Raw genomic sequence first — 23,403 nt, 5'->3', positions numbered from 1 at the left:
GGACCCCTTTTTCTGTCCATAAAGCAGACCTCATTGCACAAAGTTGCCCAAAGACAGACTGTTTTGTGGACAGAATATGTTGCAATATTCCAAACTGTGCTGTTTCTGTACCTCACTTTACAATAATATGTACAAAAATAAATAATATATATGTATATATAATGTGTCAACATTTTACTCTCATTCAAAGTAATATTAATTTGAATTGATTACAAAGAAGATTGTTACACTAAAGGCTCTTGTGCTCAGAGCATCGGAAAGCCTTACTTACCCGAGGCACTTTTACTATCTGTGTGATCGAGAAGGGCCCAAGATGCATCCTCTTGCTATGTATGTTTGGATAGTTCAACAAAAGGATTCTGTTTCTTTTCAGATTACCTTCTATGAGGACAGGAACTTCATGGGTCGCTCCTACGATTGTAGCAGCGACTGTCCTGACATGTCTTCCTACCTGAGCCGCTGCCACTCCTGCAGGGTGCACAGTGGCTGCTTCATGGTCTATGACCGCAGCAACTATATGGGCAACCAGTACTTCATGAGAAGGGGAGAGTACTCCGACTACATGAGCATGATGGGAATGAGCGACTGTGTCAGGTCCTTCCGCCACATCCCCATGGTAAGCATATGAGCATGACTAAATAATCTTAGGTAGATGGATAAGTATCCGTCTATCTATCTCTTTCTTTCCCTCAACATTCAGTTACTTTGTTGCCTTTATGGTCAGCCTAATTTTATGGTTTACACCTGTTACCAGTCCCCAATATATTACATACTACCTATCAAATAGAGTAACATAGAAACAATTCCTGAGCTTTTATCTGGGATTTCTTGTGCTTTTCAATGGTAATTCAATTTCATGATATATAGCCTTTGTAAGCATGGTATGAGGTCAGTATGATGGGCATGAGTGACTGTATGAAGTATTCCCGCATGATCCCCATGGTAAGCCTATGACCAAGTCTAAATGTTGTTAGGTAGACAGATAGACGGATACCTATTTAAATTCCTTACATGATCATAACTCAAAATATAAGGTTGTTGTTAGTAAAAAATGTCTTTGTGAACAAACATATGATTACAACTATCATCTAATTATCACAGACTTGCACCCAGAACTCTTTGAGAGGTCTCACATTTCCCGTCTCTCAACATTATACCAAAACAAGAAGTGAGCCTTTACGGATTGCACCTTCAACCACTGTACAGTATCATTCCCAATAAAACGTGTTCTTCCTCCTACTACAGCACAGAGGAAACTTCAGGATGAGAATCTACGAGAGGGAGAGCTTCGGAGGTCAGATGCACGAGATGATGGACGACTGTAACTCCATCATGGATCGTTACCAGATGTCCAACTGTATGTCCTGCAACGTGATGGATGGCCACTGGCTCATGTATGAGCAGCCCCACTACAGAGGCAGGATGATGTACATGAGGCCTGGGGAGTACAGGAACTTCAACATGGGCATGGGCATGGGCATGGGGGGCATGGGGGGTATGAGGTTCATGAGTATGAGACGTATCAACGACTCCTGTCACCATTGGTGAACAATATAATGACTTCATTTGGGGGAACCCTGTGGGAAATTGAATGCTGAAATTGAAGTATTCAAAACCAACAAGAAGTTAATTCATGGAACCCTGTTGACGGAACCACTGCCTATAAACTGTAAGAGAAGTCATTGAATAAAAATGTCTGACAAAAAAATATTTTAGCCAGCAGAATTTGTTTACACTTAACATCCCTTAACACTTTTGTCATATCCCACAAACCACATATGCTCATATGATGCAATTAACAGACCTCTGACACTATGCACATATGATACAATAAACAGATATGATATTGTGGTTCATTAATCCTGGAGAGCCAGACAATGTGCCTTAGTATATTACATATAGTGTGTGTCTTGGAAAAGACAATGTTCACATTTTGTTGCCTTAGAGTGTGAAATTGAAATGGCATTAAATTAGGATGTTTTTCTACTGATCTACACAGCTTACTGGACACTTTCATAGTGAAACAAAACATTTTCAAAAATGTATTAAAAATAAAACATGACCTGTATTAGTACACATTATTTTATTTTTATTGAACCTTTATTTTAGTACGGAATCCTATTGAGACCAATGTCTCTTTTACAAGGGAGCCCTGCATATGTATACTTTACAATCATATATCATACAAAACTACAACATTATAAAACACAATCAGGAAAAACAATCACATTTTTCAACAAAGAGGTCCTCGATCCAAATTGCCCGAGTGGCACCAGAACAGCCAACGGTAATGTACTCTGTTGATTTTTCCAATAGTGAGGTACACCAAAACTAAAAGCAAAGATACCCAATTTGGTGGAGACCTTAGGAACCTCAAGAGTTAACCAACCCAGAGAACGAGTTTGGTCACTTATGTTCTTAGACTTCAGTAGCGAGTTATGCTGGGAGTTCATGCAATAGGAGAAAAGAGAGTAATGGTGCTATGTACAGGACGTAGATTTTGATAGATGACATCACTATAATCTAGCACTGGCATGAAGGTTGATAATCCGCTTTCTTCTGTTCATTGAAAGGCAAGATCTATTCCTATAAAAGAAGCCCACCGTAGCTTTTTAACAAGCTCCTCTGTATGTTTTCTAAAGGTCAGCTCTGTCAACTTTGTCTAAACAAATGCCCAGCGAGGACACGCACAATGTGGGCACCACCCAATGTGCATATGCATAAATCATCAGATACATTTTTCTTGATTTGGGAAATAACATGTACTTGGTTTTTCCAGCGTTCAAAAAATGTCATGCAGACTGCAGCTCAGAAAGAGCCTGGTCAATCGTGGGGGCAAAAGCATACACAACAGTGTCATTGGCATATAAAAGCAGGTTACAATTAATTACAGATAATCCAATATTGGTAATGTAAATTGTAAAAAAAAACGAACCAAGAATCAATCCTCGTTTGACATTCTTTGTTATGTCCAGAAAACCTGATTTAGCATCAGTAAATACACACTGCATTCTGTCAGTTAATTTTCAAACGAGGTACATGAAGCCTGATTCAGGCCTAATTCACATAACGTCTGAATGACCAGGTACAGTAGGACGGTGTTTAATAAGAACACACCGACATCGCAGTGGTGGTCTACCTCAATGCCGCTGCTGCAGCAGACACACAGTGTGAAGTGCTGCCAAGAGCCACCACAAGGTGGTGACAAGAACTGTGAAGGATGTTTGAAAAGAGAATGGTTTGCCTTATCAGATAGATTAGCTAAATCAAATTTATTATCGTAGCTGGTGAATTGCATGATTGTGTGTTAATTAATTAATAATAATTGTGTGGTCCCATATAGGTTAGAATTATTTTGTTCATTATATCTTTGAATTGTTGGCTAAAGAGCACGCGCTATGACCGGTGTGGCAAGTTTTGCCATTTATTTGCATTTGTTTTATTCGCAAAACCTCAACTGAGCAAAACAGGTAATGGAAATGCTTTCAGAGGAAGTGACATCATTATGCACTTGTAATACACGCATACATTTTTTTGGGATAAAAAGACAGATGTAAACACACTTTGCCCACGGAATTGCGCATATGTTTTATATGCGACTTTATGATTATTTGCATATAATCGAGAAATGGATGGAAAAATATCTACTGTCTCTTCTTCGTGGGCTGTGGTGCTGCTTTCCTGGCCCTCATGTGATTTTTACGAAGCTCATCAGCCAGACACTGGATGAAATCCCTCCTGGTTATGGTCTTGTTCATGCATTGCATGCATGGCAGTTTGTAAAACACAGCAACAAACAGTGCAATAAACATTTACCTGGGTCATGAGTCAGTCCGCAATATGGCCTCCAAAACATGGTCTTGTTACGTCTAAGCCTACATCTACACTATTGTAAATAAATTTGCCTATCAACCAAAACAACAGATGGTCTGCACCAAGGACAAAGTCAAACAAAACTGCTCTGCTCTGAAAAAAGTTAGTTTGAGAAAGGTTTGACTCCGGAATCGATTCTGTTTAAATAAGCTGTGAGAAACACTGATTCCAGTAAAACATCCACATAGCCACTGAAACACCCCGCCTTAGAAAACACACCAATGTGTGCACTAGAGATAGAGTCAAAGGAATATGTTTGTCATTGCCTTCAGGTTGCCCTTTCTTTAATCCGTTGAGGAGGAGACGTATGGACCAGTTCCTGAGCAAGCTACAAACAACTGGATTTATGCACCGAAGATGAAACTGAATGCCTTCTATCTGAGCCTCAAAAGAAGAAGGCTGTCGTTTACAAGATTCAAAACAGGGTACTATTAAAGCACATACCACAGAAATACCAACAGTCATGACACCAACCGAAAACACAGAACAGAAAGAAGTGTAATAAGACCATCCATAAGCCTTGACCAGTCCCATTGTCATGTGTAGAGCAGCCTTGGATTTATAGGAACTCAGAGCATTTAATCTAGAACCATTTGCTGAAAAGGAGATCAGGGCATGCTGGCTGGCAAGGCGTCCGGGCACATTGCTCGTAATTCCTGCAATTTGCACCACGATAGAGAATTTTATTTAGAGCAACTTTATTTCGAAGACCAGGAATGTAAGCAGCCTTAAGCACAAAGTTCCCAATAACACAAATCCAAGTTAGTCGTCTCATTAAACTATTAATGACGGGGACAGAAGAACAACCCTTATTAATAACATGGTCAAGTCAATCTTAACATTTAAATCCGAATGAACATGCATTTAATTTCCCGATGATAAGATTTTAGGCAAAAAGACCTCAAAACAAGCAACAATTGAAGCTCCTATTCTGCCTACCTGTACCAAGCGATTTGTTTTAATATGGCCACGATATTTCATGTTCTTTCATCATCAACTTTATTGTCAATACCATGTAGTGGCCTATACTGCACAGAGAATCTAATATCTAATAATAATAATAATAATAATAATAATATCTAATCTAATACTGTAGTCTACTAGTTGCAGCTGTTTAATTTTTCCACGCTGCGCACACATTCTCTGTGCGTAATCTGACTGGCTGCCCTGGCTGGTGAAAGTGCTATGTTATGATGTCAGCAATTTATAGAAGTATGAGAAATGCTTCTATCGTCCGATCTGGGCTAACAAAAATGACGTTGGCCCAGGTATACATTTGAATATTTGAAAGTAGAAAATGAAAGTCACGCTGGAATCAACCTCATTTGACGGAACGACGAGTGGCCACTAGGTTTTGCGGCATGCACACCAGATGGCCGATGCCAGAGTCTCAGTTGGGATGTTGCGTCATTCTGTGGCAAAACATACTCATCTCTCAGTGGCTGTGTTAACACCTCACTGGCTCCACTTTGAGTTTAATGTAACGAAAATCTCTGGCCAGTTTGTGCAGAAGAAAAATAGAAACATTTCAAAGTAGCCGTTCTCATGATATTTTGAAAAAAATGGTAATATCACGCAAACATAACTTGCTCACCAAAGTTTGGTGAGCAGAGTTGTCCAGTGCCAATCTTTTAGCCTATTCCACCAATATCAGTAGGATTATGCGTGTGTCTCCAACAACTATTATACGCACATCTCCAACGAGCTCTGGGCCAATTACACAATAAGCCTACTGTAATGAAGTGAACAAATGACTTCTGCATCAATAGCCTACATCCAACCAGAACCAGTCACTGATTTGGCTATACATGTGAAAGTAGTGCTGTCAGAATTGTTGCTTTTGTGTTAGCCATGTGAAATGTTATTCTTAAAATATTGCATTGCATTCGAAGACAAGAATAGCAATGGCTTCGAATTAACTTGTCATTACGGCTGTCCAAGTGGAATTGATTTGCGATAGTCAGTCCCTATCAAGTAAAATCATGGAACATTGTCTTATCAGCCCTATGCATTGTAACAACCTATAGCACATTAGATTAGATTAGATTAGATTCAACTTTATTGTCATTGTGCAGAGTACAAGTACAGAGACAACGAAATGTAGTTAGCGTCTAACCAGAAGTGCAAAATAGCAGAATGTGCAATGAACAGTATTTACAGGTAGTGCAATACATGAGCAGTAAGTAGTGCAGTATAATATAAGTAGTGCAGTGTAAGCAGTATATGAGTAGCATTAGCATTATAGCAGAGTAAATAAGTTACAGTATGAACAGTGTAGCAGCATATGAACTGTATAGGTAATGCAGTCTAGCAGTATATATATGTATTAACAGTAACATGAGGTAGATAGCAGAATAAATATAAATATGGAATGCCGTATGAACAGTATAAACAGTATAAACAGGTATGTACAGTATGTGCAGAGTATTAACAGTAGTATTAAGAAAATATAAGGATATGTGCATTATGTGCATTATGAACAGTATGAACAGTATGGACAGATATGTACAGAAGAGCAGTGGTATTGAGTAAGAGCAGGGGAGGGGAGTGATAGTGCAATTGTCCGGGTGGGGGGGGGGGGGGGGGGGGGGGGGGGTTGTAGGGGTTGCAGGGGTAGTAGGTTGTCAGGTAGGTGCCGTGTTCGAGTTCAGTAGGGTGACAGCCGCAGGGAAGAAGCTGCCTCTGAACCTGCTGGTTCGGGTGCGGAGAGACCTGTAGCGCCTCCCGGAGGGGAGTGGGGTGAAAAGTCTGTGGTTGGGGTGAGAAATGTCCTTGACGATGCTGCGTGCCTTACGCAAGCATCGTTTGCCCTGGACAGCTTCGATGGAGGGGAGTGAGGAACCGGTGATGCGTTGGGCAGTTTTCACCACCCTCTGCAGTGCTTTCCAGTCAGATGCCGAGCAGTTACCATACCATACTGTGACACAGTTGGTAAGGATACTCTCGATGGTGCAGCGGTAGAAGTTCACCAGGATCTGAGGAGACAGATGTACCTTCTTTAGTCTCCTCAGGAAGAAGAGACGCTGGTGAGCCTTCTTTATCAGGGTGGAGGTGTTGAGGGTCCAGGAGAGGTCCTCAGAGATGTGGACACCCAGAAACTTGAAGCTGGTGACTCGCTCCACCTCAGTCCCGTTGATGAGGATGGGGGTGTGTGCGCCAGCTTTAGACTTCCTGAAGTCCACAATGAGCTCTTTGGTCTTCCTGGTGTTGAGAGCCAGGTTATTTTCGTTGCACCACACTGTTAGGTGCTGGACCTCCTCCCTGTAGGCCGACTCATCGTTGTTGCTGATGAGACCAATCACCGTTGTGTCGTCTGCAAACTTAACAATGGTGTTTGAGCCATGTACAGGTGTGCAGTCGTAGGTGAAGAGGGAGTAAAGGAGGGGGCTCAGCACACAGCCTTGTGGAACGCCGGTGTTCAGGGTGAGGGTTGAGGAGGTGTGGTTGTGAAGCCTAACAGACTGCGGCCTGTTGGTTAGGAAGTCTAGAATCCAGTTGCAGAGGGAGGGGTTGATGCCCAGTTGCCTGAGTTTGGAGATCAGTTTGGAGGGGATGATGGTGTTGAATGCTGAGCTGAAGTCAATAAACAGCATTCTCACATAAGAGTTAGTCTTGTCGAGGTGGGACAGGGCGGAGTGAAGTGCCGTTGAAATGGCATCCTCTGTACTCCTGTTCTGCCGGTAGGCGAATTGAAAGGGGTCCAGTGTGGGTGGTAGGCAGGTCTTGAGTTGAGCTAAGACCAGCCTCTCGAAGCACTTCATGATGATGGGCGTGAGTGCCACTGGTCGGAAGTCATTTAAGCTCGTTGCAGTGGAGTGTTTTGGCACCGGCACGATGGAGGTGGTCTTGAAGCACGCGGGGACAGCTGCTTGGGCTAGGGACAGGTTGAATATGTCAGTCCAAACCTTAGTCAGCTGCACAGCGCAGGCCCTGAGGACGCGTCCGGGGATCCCATCAGGACCAGCAGCCTTGCGTGCGTTAGTCCTGCTCAGTGCCGCACACACGTCGGTGGGAGATAGAGTGAGGGGCTGGTGATCCGCAGGGAGCACAGCCTTGATGGCCACCTTCTTGTTGTCCCTGTCAAAGCGGCCATAGAAGTGGTTCAGCTCATCAGGGAGGGAGGCGTCGACGGAGAGGGGTGAGGTGTTAGTTGGTTTATAGTCTGTGATGGCCTGGATGCCCTGCCACATGCGTCGGGGGTCAGAGTTATTCCTGAAGTGATCCTCTATCCTCAGCTTGTGGTTGTGCTTGGCCTTTTTGATGCCCCTCTGCAGATTAGCCCTGGATGAGCTATAGGCCCGAGCATCCCCTGATCTGAAGGCAATGTCGCGTGCCTTCAGCAGGAGTCGGACCTCACTGCTCATCCATGGCTTCTGATTAGGGAAAGTGGTGATCCGCTTGAGTGTGGTGACACTGTTGATGTTAGAATTGATGTAATCCAAAACAGAGGAGGCATATGAATCAATGTCCGTGTGGGAGTCATGGGTGGCCTGAGTGGCAAACACACCCCAGTCAGTGTTTCCAAAACGCTGCTGGAGCGCTGAGTCCGCTCCCTCTGGCCAGACCTTGACTGTCCTCACTGTAGGTTTCACTCGTTTGATGAGTGCTGAGTACTTGGGCAGTAGGAACAATGAGAGGTGGTCTGATTGACCTAGGTGGAGGAGGGGAACGGCTTTGTACGCATCAGCCATGCTGGTGTATACTTGGTCCAATGTCCTGTCTCCTCTGGTGGGGCATGAGACATTTCGGTGGAATTTGGGCAGTACAGTCTTTAAGTTGGAGTGATTGAAGTCACCCACGACAATGAAGGCTGCCTCGGGATGCAGAGTCTGTTGTTTGCTAATGGCAGCATGCAGTTCTTTCATAGCAATCTTAGCATTAGCATCCGGGGGGACATAGGCTGCCGTGATAACAGTTGACGTGAACTCTCTGGGCAGATAGAAAGGTCTACACTTAACCATGAGAAACTCCAGGTTAGCTGAGCAGTGACTCTCGGTGATGGTAGTGTCCGTGCACCACGTCTTGTTTACATAAATGCACAACCCTCCACCTCTGGTCTTACCGGAGTCGCCTGCTGTTCTGTCTGCTCAGAGAACGTAGCGCCCTGCTATCTCGATAGCGTTGTCGGGAACCTCGCTGTTGAGCCAGGTTTCAGTGAAAACCATGACGTTACATTCCTTAATCCATTTGTGGGTGATGATCCGCAGCCGCAGTTCATCCATCTTGTTTGCCAGGGAACGAACATTTGCAAGGAAAAGGCTAGGTAGTGAGAGTCGGTGTGGAGTTAGCTTTAGCCTAGCTCTCAGCCCACCTCGGCTCCCTCGCCTGTGTTTTCGTTTCCGAGACGGTCTGGGGCCTCTTCCGGTCGGTGTAGCGGAGTTAGCTGGACCCGCTGTTTTGGTAATCTCGGGTATATCGTCGATAAAGATGACATCATTTGACAAATAACCATTGGAAACCATTGCCTAACACCATTGCCATTGCCTAAAACAATATTAACAACTTAAATGTGTGTGTTATGAGGAACAGTAAGTCTAACCATTAGCTTGGCGGAAAGGAGGTTGTTTTGCCAAGGTGTAATGCCCCCTGAAAACATGTGAAAAAGGCCCGGAGACTTGCTATCACTTGGCGTTAGCCGTGCACTATCGTCACTGACCAATGAATATACTAAACAGTGATCTACTGTAGTTGTTATGGCAGTATGTTTGGGGTCAATGATTGATGTATGATGAAGTGCCGTCCAATGAGTTTGGAGGCATTAACTTGTGTTTGGGCAGACAAGATGTTTTTGTACACTTCAGAATGTACTTCTTCCCAGTCCAAGACCACCTGCAGCACCTACTCTCAAGCTCCTGATACATTATTTCCTTCAGTAAAACAAAAATGGATATGACCAAATCAATTATTAGTTTATGTTTACATTCATTCTTCTGTCCAATTTGGGTGTATTTCAAACTAATGCACATGGCTAAACGTAATGGGAATCATGTTTTATGTGGTTTGATCACATCTACAGTGCCCTGCATAAGTAATGGAACAGTGAAGCATTTATCTTGTTTTGGCGCTAGTTTGGATTTGAAATCAAACAATTACTATGAGGTTAAAGGAGAGCTTCTCAGCTTTTATTTGAAGGTGTACATAATTTGGTTTCACGGTTTAGAAATGACCACAGTATTTCAGGGAACCAAAAATCAACAACAATTTGCTTGACAGGTGTTTCTGGTAAGCCAGGTCTTTTTAGAGCATCTGGTGAGGTCAATGGGTTGTAGTATATCTTCCTATATATTCACATTTGATTACCAGTAGCATGTAACTAGTGAAAATGATGCTGTATTAGGAACACAAATGATAAACTTGCATAATACAAAATAATCAAGCGTAAATAGTGATCACTAATTATTGATAATGCTCATATGTGTAGTAAATCCAGAGTGTTGTGTAACCTATGTTGTGGGGGTGTCAGGGGATGTTATGATCATCTTGTCTTTGGAATAATGTTGGTAATGTTAGTTATCATTAGTGTATACTGTATAACCTTTATTAGCAATTGCAAACCTAGATAGGCTATTCTTCTGAAAGCAGTCCACTATATTACCTCTCTGAAGAGTAAGTATTAGGCTGTTTGGAAGAAGGTGCAAATTCTAAACAACCTGCCCTGTGCTGAGTGTAACCTATGTTGTTTGAAGTACACTAGCCCAACAAAGCTACTCTAACAGGAGTCAAAACTGAGTGTGCTGGAAAACCCTTTTCAGCTCTAAATATCTAACTTAAAACATTGTCTTTTTTTCACTTCGTTTCACTTTGTTCATGAAAGTATTCCGTTCATTGTGATCAGATGACAGAAGGTGGATGAGAGGGACAGGTGTAAAAAGGGCCATGGAAGATGACTGGCACTTTGACAAGGTGAAATATGCCAAGTAAAGTATTTTTGAGGGTTCCAGTCCCTGAAAAGAAGAACAAACCTCAGTGCTCAGTGGGCTTCTATGCCATTTTTGCTGGGTCAGGTGTTTGAACAATGGGGCCTTTGGCACTCAGGTATAAAAAGGAAGGTTTCAAACAGGTAGGAAGTCAGTACAGGACCAAGAGCAGCAGCCGCAGAAGCAGCAAGACACTGAGCCAAAATGACCTCCACTGAGAACATGATGGGCAGGGTAAGCAATGTCAAATGTTCTTATAAATGTGTGAATGTTTAGATTTGTTTAACTAAGGACCCCTTTTTCTGTCCATAAAGCAGACCTCATTGCACAAAGTTGCCCAAAGACAGACTGTTTTGTGGACAGAATATGTTGCAATATTCAAAACTGTGCTGTTTCTGTACCTCACTTTACAATAATATGTACAAAACTAAATAATATATATGTATATATAATGTGTCAACATTTTACTCTCATTCAAAGTAATATTAATTTGAATTGATTACAAAGAAGATTGTTACACTAAAGGCTCTTGTGCTCAGAGCATCGGAAAGCCTTACTTACCCGAGGCACTTTTACTATCTGTGTGATCGAGAAGGGCCCAAGATGCATCCTCTTGCTATGTATGTTTGGATAGTTCAACAAAAGGATTCTGTTTCTTTTCAGATTACCTTCTATGAGGACAGGAACTTCATGGGTCGCTCCTACGATTGTAGCAGCGACTGTCCTGACATGTCTTCCTACCTGAGCCGCTGCCACTCCTGCAGGGTGCACAGTGGCTGCTTCATGGTCTATGACCGCCCCAACTTCATGGGCAACCAGTACTTCATGAGAAGGGGAGAGTACTCCGACTACATGAGCATGATGGGAATGAGCGACTGTGTCAGGTCCTTCCGCCATATCCCCATGGTAAGCATTTGAGCATGACTATATAATCTTAGGTAGATGGATAAGTATCCGTCTATCTATCTCTTTCTTTCCCTCAACATTCAGTTACTTTGTTGCCTTTATGGTCAGCCTAATTTTATGGTTTACACCTGTTACCAGTCCCCAATATATTACATACTACCTATCAAATAGAGTAACATAGAAACAATTCCTGAGCTTTTATCTGGGATTTCTTGTGCTTTTCAATGGTAATTCAATTTCATGATATATAGCCTTTGTAAGCATGGTATGAGGTCAGTATGATGGGCATGAGTGACTGTATGAAGTATTCCCGCATGATCCCCATGGTAAGCCTATGACCAAGTCTAAATGTTGTTATGTAGACAGATAGACGGATACCTATTTAAATTCCTTACATGATCATAACTCAAAATATAAGGTTGTTGTTAGTAAAAAATGTCTTTGTGAACAAACATATGATTACAACTATCATCTAATTATCACAGACTTGCACCCAGAACTCTTTGAGAGGTCTCACATTTCCCATCTGTCAACATTATACCAAAACAAGAAGTGAACCATTATGGATTGCACCGTGAACCACTGTGCAGTATATTTCCCAATAAAACGTGTTCTTCCTCCTACTACAGCACAGAGGAAACTTCAGGATGAGAGTCTACGAGAGGGAGAGCTTCGGAGGTCAGATGCACGAGATGATGGACGACTGTGACTCCATCATGGATCGTTACCAGATGTCCAACTGTATGTCCTGCAACGTGATGGATGGCCACTGGCTCATGTATGAGCAGCCCCACTACAGAGGCAGGATGATGTACATGAGGCCTGGGGAGTACAGGAACTTCAACATGGGCATGGGCATGGGCATGGGGGGCATGGGGGGTATGAGGTTCATGAGTATGAGACGTATCAACGACTCCTGTCATCATTGGTGAACAATATAATGACTTCATTGGGGGAACCCTGTGGGAAATTGAATGCTGAAATTGAAGTATTCAAAACCAACAAGAAGTTAATTCATGGAACCCTGTTGACGGAACCACTGCCTATAAACTGTAAGACAAGTCATTGAATAAAAATGTCAGACAAAAAAATATTTTAGCCAGCAGAATTTGTTTACACTTAACATCCCTTAACACTTTTGTCATATCCCACAGACCACATATGCTCATATGATGCAATTAACAGACCTCTGACACTATGCACATATGATACAATAAACAGATATGATATTGTGGTTCATTAATCCTGGAGAGCCAGACAATGTGCCTTAGTATATTACATAAAGTGTGTGTCTTGGAAAAGACAATGTTCACATTTGGTTGCCTTAGAGTGTGAAATTGAAATGGCATTACATTAGGATGTTTTTCTACTGATCTACACAGCTTACTGGACACTTTCATGGTGAAACAAAACATTTTCAAAAATGTATTAAAAATAAAACATGACCTGCATTAGTACACATTATTTTATTTTTATTGAACCTTTATTTTAGTAGGGAATCCTATTGAGACCAATGTCTCTTTTACAAGGGAGCCCTGCATATGCATAATTTACAATCATATATCATACAAAACTACAACATTATAAAACACAATCAGGAAAAACAATCACATTTTTCAACAAAGAGGTTCTCGATCCAAATTCCCCGAGTGGCACCAGAACAAACAACTGTAATGTACTCTGTTGATTTTTCCAATAGTGAGGTACACCAAAACTAAAAGCAAAGATACCCAATTTGGTGGAGACCTTAGGAACCTCAAGAGTTAACCAACCCAGAGAACGAGTTTGGTCACTTATGTTCTTAGACTTCAGTAGCGAGTTATGCTGGGAGTTCATGCAATAGGAGAAAAGAGAGTAATGGTGCTATGTACAGGACGTAGATTTTGATAGATGACATCACTATAATCTAGCACTGGCATGAAGGTTGATAATCCGCTTTCTTCTGTTCATTGAAAGGCAAGATCTATTCCTATAAAAGAAGCCCACCGTAGCTTTTTAACAAGCTCCTCTGTATGTTTTCTAAAGGTCAGCTCTGTCAACTTTGTCTAAACAAATGCCCAGCGAGGACACGCACAATGTGGGCACCACCCAATGTGCATATGCATAAATCATCAGATACATTTTTCTTGATTTGGGAAATAACATGTACTTGGTTTTTCCAGCGTTCAAAAAATGTCATGCAGACTGCAGCTCAGAAAGAGCCTGGTCAATCGTGGGGGCAAAAGCATACACAACAGTGTCATTGGCATATAAAAGTAGGTTACAATTAATTACAGATAATCCAATATTGGTAATGTAAATTGTAAAAAAAAACGAACCAAGAATCAATCCTCGTTTGACATCCTTTGTTATGTCCAGAAAACCTGATTTAGCATCAGTAAATACACACTGCATTCTGTCAGTTAATTTTCAAACGAGGTATATGAAGCCTGATATAGGCCTAATTCACATAACGTCTGAATGACCAGGTACAGTAGGACGGTGTTTAATAAGAACACACCGACATCGCAGTGGTGGTCTACCTCAATGCCGCTGCTGCAGCAGACACACAGTGTGAAGTGCTGCCAAGAGCCACCACAAGGTGGTGACAAGAACTGTGAAGGATGTTTGAAAAGAGAATGGTTTGCCTTATCAGATAGATTAGCTAAATCAAATTTATTATCGTAGCTGGTGAATTGCATGATTGTGTGTTAATTAATTAATAATAATTGTGTGGTCCCATATAGGTTAGAATTATTTTGTTCATTATATCTTTGAATTGTTGGCTAAAGAGCACGCGCTATGACCGGTGTGGCAAGTTTTGCCATTTATTTGCATTTGTTTTATTCGCAAAACCTCAACTGAGCAAAACAGGTAATGGAAATGCTTTCAGAGGAAGTGACATCATTATGCACTTGTAATACACGCATACATTTTTTTGGGATAAAAAGACAGATGTAAACACACTTTGCCCACGGAATTGCGCATATGTTTTATATGCGACTTTATGATTATTTGCATATAATCGAGAAATGGATGGAAATATATCTACTGTCTCTTCTTCGTGGGCTGTGGTGCTGCTTTCCTGGCCCTCATGTGATTTTTACGAAGCTCATCAGCCAGACACTGGATGAAATCCCTCCTGGTTATGGTCTTGTTCATGCATTGCATGCATGGCAGTTTGTAAAACACAGCAACAAACAGTGCAATAAACATTTATCTGGCTCATGAGTCAGTCCGCAATATGGCCTCCAAAACATGGTCTTGTTACGTCTAAGCCTACATCTACACTATTGTAAATAAATTTACCTATCAACCAAAACAACAGATGGTCTGCACCAAGGAAAACAAAACAAAACTGTGCTCTGCTCTGAAAAAAGTTAGTTTGAGAAACGTTTGACTCCGGAATCGATTCTGTTTAAATAAGCTGTGAGAAACACTAATTCCAGTAAAACATCCACATAGCCACTGAAACACCCCGCCTTAGAAAACACACCAATGAGATAGAGATAGAGTCAAAGGAATATGTTTGTCATTGCCTTCAGGTTGCCCTTTCTTTAATCCGTTGAGGAGGAGACGTATGGACCAGTTCCTGAGCAAGCTACAAACAACTGGATTTATGCACCGAAGATGAAACTGAATGCCTTCTATCTGAGCCTCAAAAGAAGAAGGCTGTCGTTCAAAACAGATTCAAAGATTCAAAACAGGGTACTATGAAAGCACATACCACAGAAATACCAACAGTCATGACACCAACCGAAAACACAGAACAGAAAGAAGTGTAATAAGACCATCCATAAGCCTTGACCAGTCCCATTGTCATGTGTAGAGCAGCCTTGGATTTATAGGAACTCAGAGCATTTAATCTAGAACCATTTGCTGAAAAGGAGATCAGGGCATGCTGGCTGGCAAGGCTTTCGGGCACATTGCTCGTAACTCCTGCAATTTGCACCACGATAGAGAATTTTATTTAGAGCAACTTTATTTCGAAGACCAGGAATGTAAGCAGCCTTAAGCACAAAGTTCCCAATAACACAAATCCAAGTTAGTCGTCTCATTAAACTATTAATGACGGGGACAGAAGAACAACCCTTATTAATAACATGGTCAAGTCAATCTTAACATTTAAATCCGAATGAACATGCATTTAATTTCCCGATGATAAGATTTTAGGCAAAAATACCTCAAAACAAGCAACAATTGAAGCTCCTATTCTGCCTACCTGTACCAAGCGATTTGTTTTAATATGGCCACGATATTTCATGTTCTTTCATCATCAACTTTATTGTCAATACCATGTAGTGGCCTATACTGCACAGAGAATCTAATATCTAATAATAATAATAATAATAATAATAATAATAATATCTAATCTAATACTGTAGTCTACTAGTTGCAGCTGTTTAATTTTTCCACGCTGCGCACACATTCTCTGTGCGTAATCTGACTGGCTGCCCTGGCTGGTGTAAGTGCTATGTTATGATGTCAGCAATTTATAGAAGTATGAGAAATGCTTCTATCGTCCGATCTGGGCTAACAAAAATGACGTTGGCCCAGGTATACATTTGAATATTTGAAAGTAGAAAATGAAAGTCACGCTGGAATCAACCTCATTTGACGGAACGACGAGTGGCCACTAGGTTTTGCGGCATGCACACCAGATGGCCGATGCCAGAGTCTCAGTTGGGATGTTGCGTCATTCTGTGGCAAAACATACTCATCTCTCAGTGGCTGTGTTAACACCTCACTGGCTCCACTTTGAGTTTAATGTAACGAAAATCTCTGGCCAGTTTGTGCAGAAGAAAAATATAAACATTTCAAAGTAGCCGTTCTCATGATACTTTGAAAAAAATGGTAATATCACGCAAACATAACAAGGTGAGCAGAGTTGTCTAGTGCCAATCTTTTAGCCTATTCCACCAATATCAGGAGGATTATGCATGTGTCTCCAACAACCATTATACGCACATCTTCAACGAGCTCTGGGCCAATTACACAATAAGACTACTGTAATGAAGTGAACAAATGACTTCTGCATCAATAGCCTACATCCAACCAGAACCAGTCACTGATTTGGCTATACATGTGAAAGTAGTGCTGTCAGAATTGTTGCTTTTGTGTTAGCCATGTGAAATGTTATCCTTAAAATATTGCATTGCATTCGAAGACAAGAATAGCAATGGCTTCGAATTAACTTGTCATTGCGGCTGTCCAAGTGGAATTGATTTGCGATAGTCAGTCCCTATCAAGTAAAATCGTGGAACATTGTCTTATCAGCCCTATGCATTGTAACATCATATAGCACATCATTTGACAAATAACCATTGGAAACCATTGCCTAACACCATTGCCATTGCCTAAAACAATATTAACAACTTAAATGTGTGTGTTATGAGGAACAGTAAGTCTAACCATTAGCTTGGCGGAAAGGAGGTTGTTTTGCCAAGGTGTAATGCCCCCTGAAAACGTGTGAAAAAGGCCCGGAGACTTGCTACCAGTTGGCGTTAGCCGTGCACTATCGTCACTGACCAATGAATATACTAAACAGTGATCTACTGTAGTTGTTATGGCAGTATGTTTGGGGTCAATGATTGATGTATGATGAAGTGCCGTCCAATGAGTTTGGAGGCATTAACTTGTGTTTGGGCAGACAAGATGTTTTTGTACACTTCAGAATGTACTTCTTCCCAGTCCAAGACCACCTGCAGCACCTACTCTCAAGCTCCTGATACATTATTTCCTTCAGTAAAACAAAAATGGATATGACCAAATCAATTATTAGTTTATGTTTACATTCATTCTTCTGTCCAATTTGGGTGTATTTCAAACTAATGCACATGGCTAAACGTAAGGCAGATCATGTTTTATGTGGTTTGATCACATCTACAGTGCCCTGCATAAGTAATGGAACAGTGAAGCATTTATCTTGTTTTGGCGCTAGTTTGGATTTGAAATCAAACAATTACTATGAGGTTAAAGGAGAGCTTCTCAGCTTTTATTTGAAGGTGTACATAATTTGGTTTCACGATTTAGAAATGACAACAGTATTTCAGGGCACCAAAAATCAACAACAATTTGCTTGACAGGTGTTTCTGGTAAGCCAGGTCTTTTTAGAGCATCTGGTGGGGTCAATGGGTTGTAGTCTGCATAACCTCCACCCTCTGTATCATATCACTATCATGTATCATGTCACTGTTTCACCTCATTATCTACAATGTTTACTAGCTATGCTAGGTCTCATACACAGCTCCTACCTCCCTCCACCAGCCTGGACTAAATGCACTTTAAAATGGTCCATATTTATGTAGCCCGTATTTAGTATTTAGTTTTTAGTATTTAATGCTATAATCGCACTGTCTGCCTTACCTTTTTGCACCTCACCTAACTGCAAAGACATTTACAACTGCACCTCGCCTGTATAAAATGCTGCTAATGTTGTATGTTGTATGTGTATGTTATGTGTGATACCCCCTATGTCTGTATGCTACTTGGAACCTGAATTTCCCCCTGGGATAAATAAAGTTTCTATCTATCTATCTATCTATCTAGTATATCTTCCTGTATATTCACATTTGATTACCAGTAGCATGTAACTAGTGAAAATGATGCTGTATTAGGAACACAAATGATAAACTTGCATAATACAAAATAATCAAGCGTAAATAGTGATCACTAATTATTGATAATGCTCATATGTGTAGTAAATCCAGAGTGTTGTGTAACCTATGTTGTGGGGGTGTCAGGGGATGTTATGATCATCTTGTCTTTGGAATAATGTTGGTAATGTTAGTTATCATTAGTGTATACTGTATAACCTTTATTAGCAATTGCAAACCTAGATAGGCTATTCTTCTGAAAGCAGTCCACTATATTACCTCTCTGAAGAGTAAGTATTAGGCTGTTTGGAAGAAGGTGCAAATTCTAAACAACCTGCCCTGTGCTGAGTGTAACCTATGTTGTTTGAAGTACACTAGCCCAACAAAGCTACTCTAACAGGAGTCAAAACTGAGTGTGCTGGAAAACCCTTTTCAGCTCTAAATATCTAACTTAAAACATTGTCTTTTTTTCACTTCGTTTCACTTTGTTCATGAAAGTATTCTGTTCATTGTGATCAGATGACAGAAGGTGGATGAGAGGGACAGGTGTAAAAAGGGCCATGGAAGATGACTGGCACTTTGACAAGGTGAAATATGCCAAGTAAAGTATTTTTGAGGGTTCCAGTCCCTGAAAAGAAGAACAAACCTCAGTGCTCAGTGGGCTTCTATGCCATTTTTGCTGGGTCAGGTGTTTGAACAATGGGGCCTTTGGCACTCAGGTATAAAAAGGAAGGTTTCAAACAGGTAGGAAGTCAGTACAGGACCAAGAGCCAAAATGACCTCCACTGAGAACATGATGGGCAGGGTAAGCAATGTCAAATGTTCTTATAAATGTGTGAATGTTTAGATTTGCTTAACTAAGGACCCCTTTTTCTGTCCATAAAGCAGACCTCATTGCACAAAGTTGCCCAAAGACAGACTGTTTTGTGGACAGAATATGTTGCAATATTCAAAACTGTGCTGTTTCTGTACCTCACTTTACAATAATATGTACAAAAATAAATAATATATATGTATATATAATGTGTCAACATTTTACTCTCATTCAAAGTAATATTAATTTGAATTGATTACAAAGAAGATTGTTACACTAAAGGCTCTTGTGCTCAGAGCATCGGAAAGCCATACTTACCCGAGGCACTTTTACTATCTGTGTGATCGAGAAGGGCCCAAGATGCATCCTCTTGCTATGTATGTTTGGATAGTTCAACAAAAGGATTCTGTTTCTTTTCAGATTACCTTCTATGAGGACAGGAACTTCATGGGTCGCTCCTACGATTGTAGCAGCGACTGTCCTGACATGTCTTCCTACCTGAGCCGCTGCCACTCCTGCAGGGTGCACAGTGGCTGCTTCATGGTCTATGACCGCCCCAACTTCATGGGCAACCAGTACTTCATGAGAAGGGGAGAGTACTCCGACTACATGAGCATGATGGGAATGAGCGACTGTGTCAGGTCCTTCCGCCATATCCCCATGGTAAGCATTTGAGCATGACTATATAATCTTAGGTAGATGGATAAGTATCCGTCTATCTATCTCTTTCTTTCCCTCAACATTCAGTTACTTTGTTGCCTTTATGGTCAGCCTAATTTTATGGTTTACACCTGTTACCAGTCCCCAATATATTACATACTACCTATCAAATAGAGTAACATAGAAACAATTCCTGAGCTTTTATCTGGGATTTCTTGTGCTTTTCAATGGTAATTCAATTTCATGATATATAGCCTTTGTAAGCATAGTATGAGGTCAGTATGATGGGCATGAGTGACTGTATGAAGTATTCCCGCATGATCCCCATGGTAAGCCTATGACCAAGTCTAAATGTTGTTAGGTAGACAGATAGACGGATACCTATTTAAATTCCTTACATGATCATAACTCAAAATATAAGGTTGTTGTTAGTAAAAAATGTCTTTGTGAACAAACATATGTTTACAACTATCATCTAATTATCACAGACTTGCACCCAGAACTCTTTGAGAGGTCTCACATTTCCCATCTCTCAACATTATACCAAAACAAGAAGTGAACCATTATGGATTGCACCGTGAACCACTGTGCAGTATACTTCCCAATAAAACGTGTTCTTCCTCCTACTACAGCACAGAGGAAACTTCAGGATGAGAGTCTATGAGAGGGAGAGCTTCGGAGGTCAGATGCACGAGATGATGGACGACTGTGACTCCATCATGGATCGTTACCAGATGTCCAACTGTATGTCCTGCAACGTGATGGATGGCCACTGGCTCATGTATGAGCAGCCCCACTACAGAGGCAGGATGATGTACATGAGGCCTGGGGAGTACAGGAACTTCAACATGGGCATGGGCATGGGCATGGGGGGCATGGGGGGTATGAGGTTCATGAGTATGAGACGTATCAACGACTCCTGTCATCATTGGTGAACAATATAATGACTTCATTGGGGGAACCCTGTGGGAAATTGAATGCTGAAATTGAAGTATTCAAAACCAACAAGAAGTTAATTCATGGAACCCTGTTGACGGAACCACTGCCTATAAACTGTAAGACAAGTCATTGAATAAAAATGTCAGACAAAAAAATATTTTAGCCAGCAGAATTTGTTTACACTTAACATCCCTTAACACTTTTGTCATATCCCACAGACCACATATGCTCATATGATGCAATTAACAGACCTCTGACACTATGCACATATGATACAATAAACAGATATGATATTGTGGTTCATTAATCCTGGAGAGCCAGACAATGTGCCTTAGTATATTACATATAGTGTGTGTCTTGGAAAAGACAATGTTCACATTTGGTTGCCTTAGAGTGTGAAATTGAAATGGCATTACATTAGGATGTTTTTCTACTGATCTACACAGCTTACTGGACACTTTCATGGTGAAACAAAACATTTTCAAAAATGTATTAAAAATAAAACATGACCTGCATTAGTACACATTATTTTATTTTTATTGAACCTTTATTTTAGTAGGGAATCCTATTGAGACCAATGTCTCTTTTACAAGGGAGCCCTGCATATGCATAATTTACAATCATATATCATACAAAACTACAACATTATAAAACACAATCAGGAAAAACAATCACATTTTTCAACAAAGAGGTTCTCGATCCAAATTGCCCGAGTGGCACCAGAACAAACAACTGTAATGTACTCTGTTGATTTTTCCAATAGTGAGGTACACCAAAACTAAAAGCAAAGATACCCAATTTGGTGGAGACCTTAGGAACCTCAAGAGTTAACCAACCCAGAGAACGAGTTTGGTCACTTATGTTCTTAGACTTCAGTAGCGAGTTATGCTGGGAGTTCATGCAATAGGAGAAAAGAGAGTAATGGTGCTATGTACAGGATGTAGATTTTGATAGATGACATCACTATAATCTAGCACTGGCATGAAGGTTGATAATCCGCTTTCTTCTGTTCATTGAAAGGCAAGATCTATTCCTATAAAAGAAGCCCACCGTAGCTTTTTAACAAGCTCCTCTGTATGTTTTCTAAAGGTCAGCTCTGTCAACTTTGTCTAAACAAATGCCCAGCGAGGACACGCACAATGTGGGCACCACCCAATGTGCATATGCATAAATCATCAGATACATTTTTCTTGATTTGGGAAATAACATGTACTTGGTTTTTCCAGCGTTCAAAAAATGTCATGCAGACTGCAGCTCAGAAAGAGCCTGGTCAATCGTGGGGGCAAAAGCATACACAACAGTGTCATTGGCATATAAAAGCAGGTTACAATTAATTACAGATAATCCAATATTGGTAATGTAAATTGTAAAAAAAAAAAAAAAAAAAAAGATCAATCCTCGTTTGACATCCTTTGTTATGTCCAGAAAACCTGATTTAGCATCAGTAAATACACACTGCATTCTGTCAGTTAATTTTCAAACGATGTACATGAAGCCTGATTCAGGCCTAATTCACATAACTTCTGAATGACCAGGTACAGCAGGACGGTGTTTAATAAGAACACACAGACATCGCAGTGGTGGTCTACCTCAATGCCGCTGCTGCAGCAGACACACAGTGTGAAGTGCTGCCAAAAGCCACCACAAGGTGGTGACAAGAACTGTGAAGGATGTTTGAAAAGAGAATGGTTTGCCTTATCAGATAGATTAGCTAAATCAAATTTATTATCGTAGCTGGTGAATTGCATGATTGTGTGTTAATTAATTAATAATAATTGTGTGGTCCCATATAGGTTAGAATTATTTTGTTCATTATATCTTTGAATTGTTGGCTAAAGAGCACGCGCTATGACCGGTGTGGCAAGTTTTGCCATTTATTTGCATTTGTTTTATTCGCAAAACCTCAACTGAGCAAAACAGGTAATGGAAATGCTTTCAGAGGAAGTGACATCATTATGCACTTGTAATACACGCATACATTTTTTTTTGATTTGATAAAAAGACAGATGTAAACACACTTTGCCCACGGAATTGCGCATATGTTTTATATGCGACTTTATGATTATTTGCATATAATCGAGAAATGGATGGAAATATATCTACTGTCTCTTCTTCGTGGGCTGTGGTGCTGCTTTCCTGGCCCTCATGTGATTTTTACGAAGCTCATCAGCCAGACACTGGATGAAATCCCTCCTGGTTATGGTCTTGTTCATGCATTGCATGCATGGCAGTTTGTAAAACACAGCAACAAACAGTGCAATAAACATTTATCTGGGTCATGAGTCAGTCCGCAATATGGCCTCCAAAACATGGTCTTGTTACGTCTAAGCCTACATCTACACTATTGTAAATAAATTTGCCTATCAACCAAAACAACAGATGGTCTGCACCAAGGACAAAGTCAAACAAAACTGTGCTCTGCTCTGAAAAAAGTTAGGTTGAGAAAGGTAATGGAATCTATCTCTGGAATCTATTCTGTTTAAATAAGCTGTGAGAAACACTAATTCCAGTAAAACATCCACATAGCCACTGAAACACCCCAATCTGTGCACTAGAGATAGAGTCAAAGGAATATGTTTGTCATTGCCTTCAGGTTGCCCTTTCTTTAATCCGTTGAGGAGGAGACGTATGGACCAGTTCCTGAGCAAGCTACAAACAACTGGATTTATGCACCGAAGATGAAACTGAATGCCTTCTATCTGAGCCTCAAAAGAAGAAG

The 23,403-nt window shown here is 40.9% G+C and overlaps 3 protein-coding genes across 3 annotated transcripts; all 3 read left to right on the top strand.

Annotated features, from left to right (window-relative positions):
* Positions 1-313: 313 nt before the first annotated feature.
* Positions 314-1,548, top strand: LOC310802265 (gamma-crystallin M2-like; the record flags this gene model as incomplete). The annotated part of the gene is made up of 2 exons (XM_083666555.1): positions 314-616; positions 1,246-1,548. 2 exons carry the CDS (start codon positions 314-316, stop codon positions 1,546-1,548), a joined length of 606 nt encoding a protein of 201 aa, XP_083522681.1.
* Positions 1,549-10,994: 9,446 nt separating this feature from the next.
* Positions 10,995-12,628, top strand: LOC310802264 (gamma-crystallin M2-like; the record flags this gene model as incomplete). The annotated part of the gene is made up of 3 exons (XM_083666554.1): positions 10,995-11,024; positions 11,454-11,696; positions 12,326-12,628. 3 exons carry the CDS (start codon positions 10,995-10,997, stop codon positions 12,626-12,628), a joined length of 576 nt encoding a protein of 191 aa, XP_083522680.1.
* Positions 12,629-19,046: 6,418 nt separating this feature from the next.
* On the top strand, positions 19,047-20,680 carry LOC310802263 (gamma-crystallin M2-like; the record flags this gene model as incomplete). Its single annotated transcript, XM_083666553.1, has 3 exons — positions 19,047-19,076; positions 19,506-19,748; positions 20,378-20,680. 3 exons carry the CDS (start codon positions 19,047-19,049, stop codon positions 20,678-20,680), a joined length of 576 nt encoding a protein of 191 aa, XP_083522679.1.
* Between the last annotated feature and the right edge of the window lie 2,723 nt (positions 20,681-23,403).

Source organism: Argentina silus (genome assembly GCF_951799395.1).
Source record: "Argentina silus genome assembly, chromosome: 3".
In the NCBI taxonomy this organism is placed as follows: domain Eukaryota; kingdom Metazoa; phylum Chordata; class Actinopteri; order Argentiniformes; family Argentinidae; genus Argentina; species Argentina silus.
This window is presented reverse-complemented; position numbering and strand designations above follow the sequence as displayed.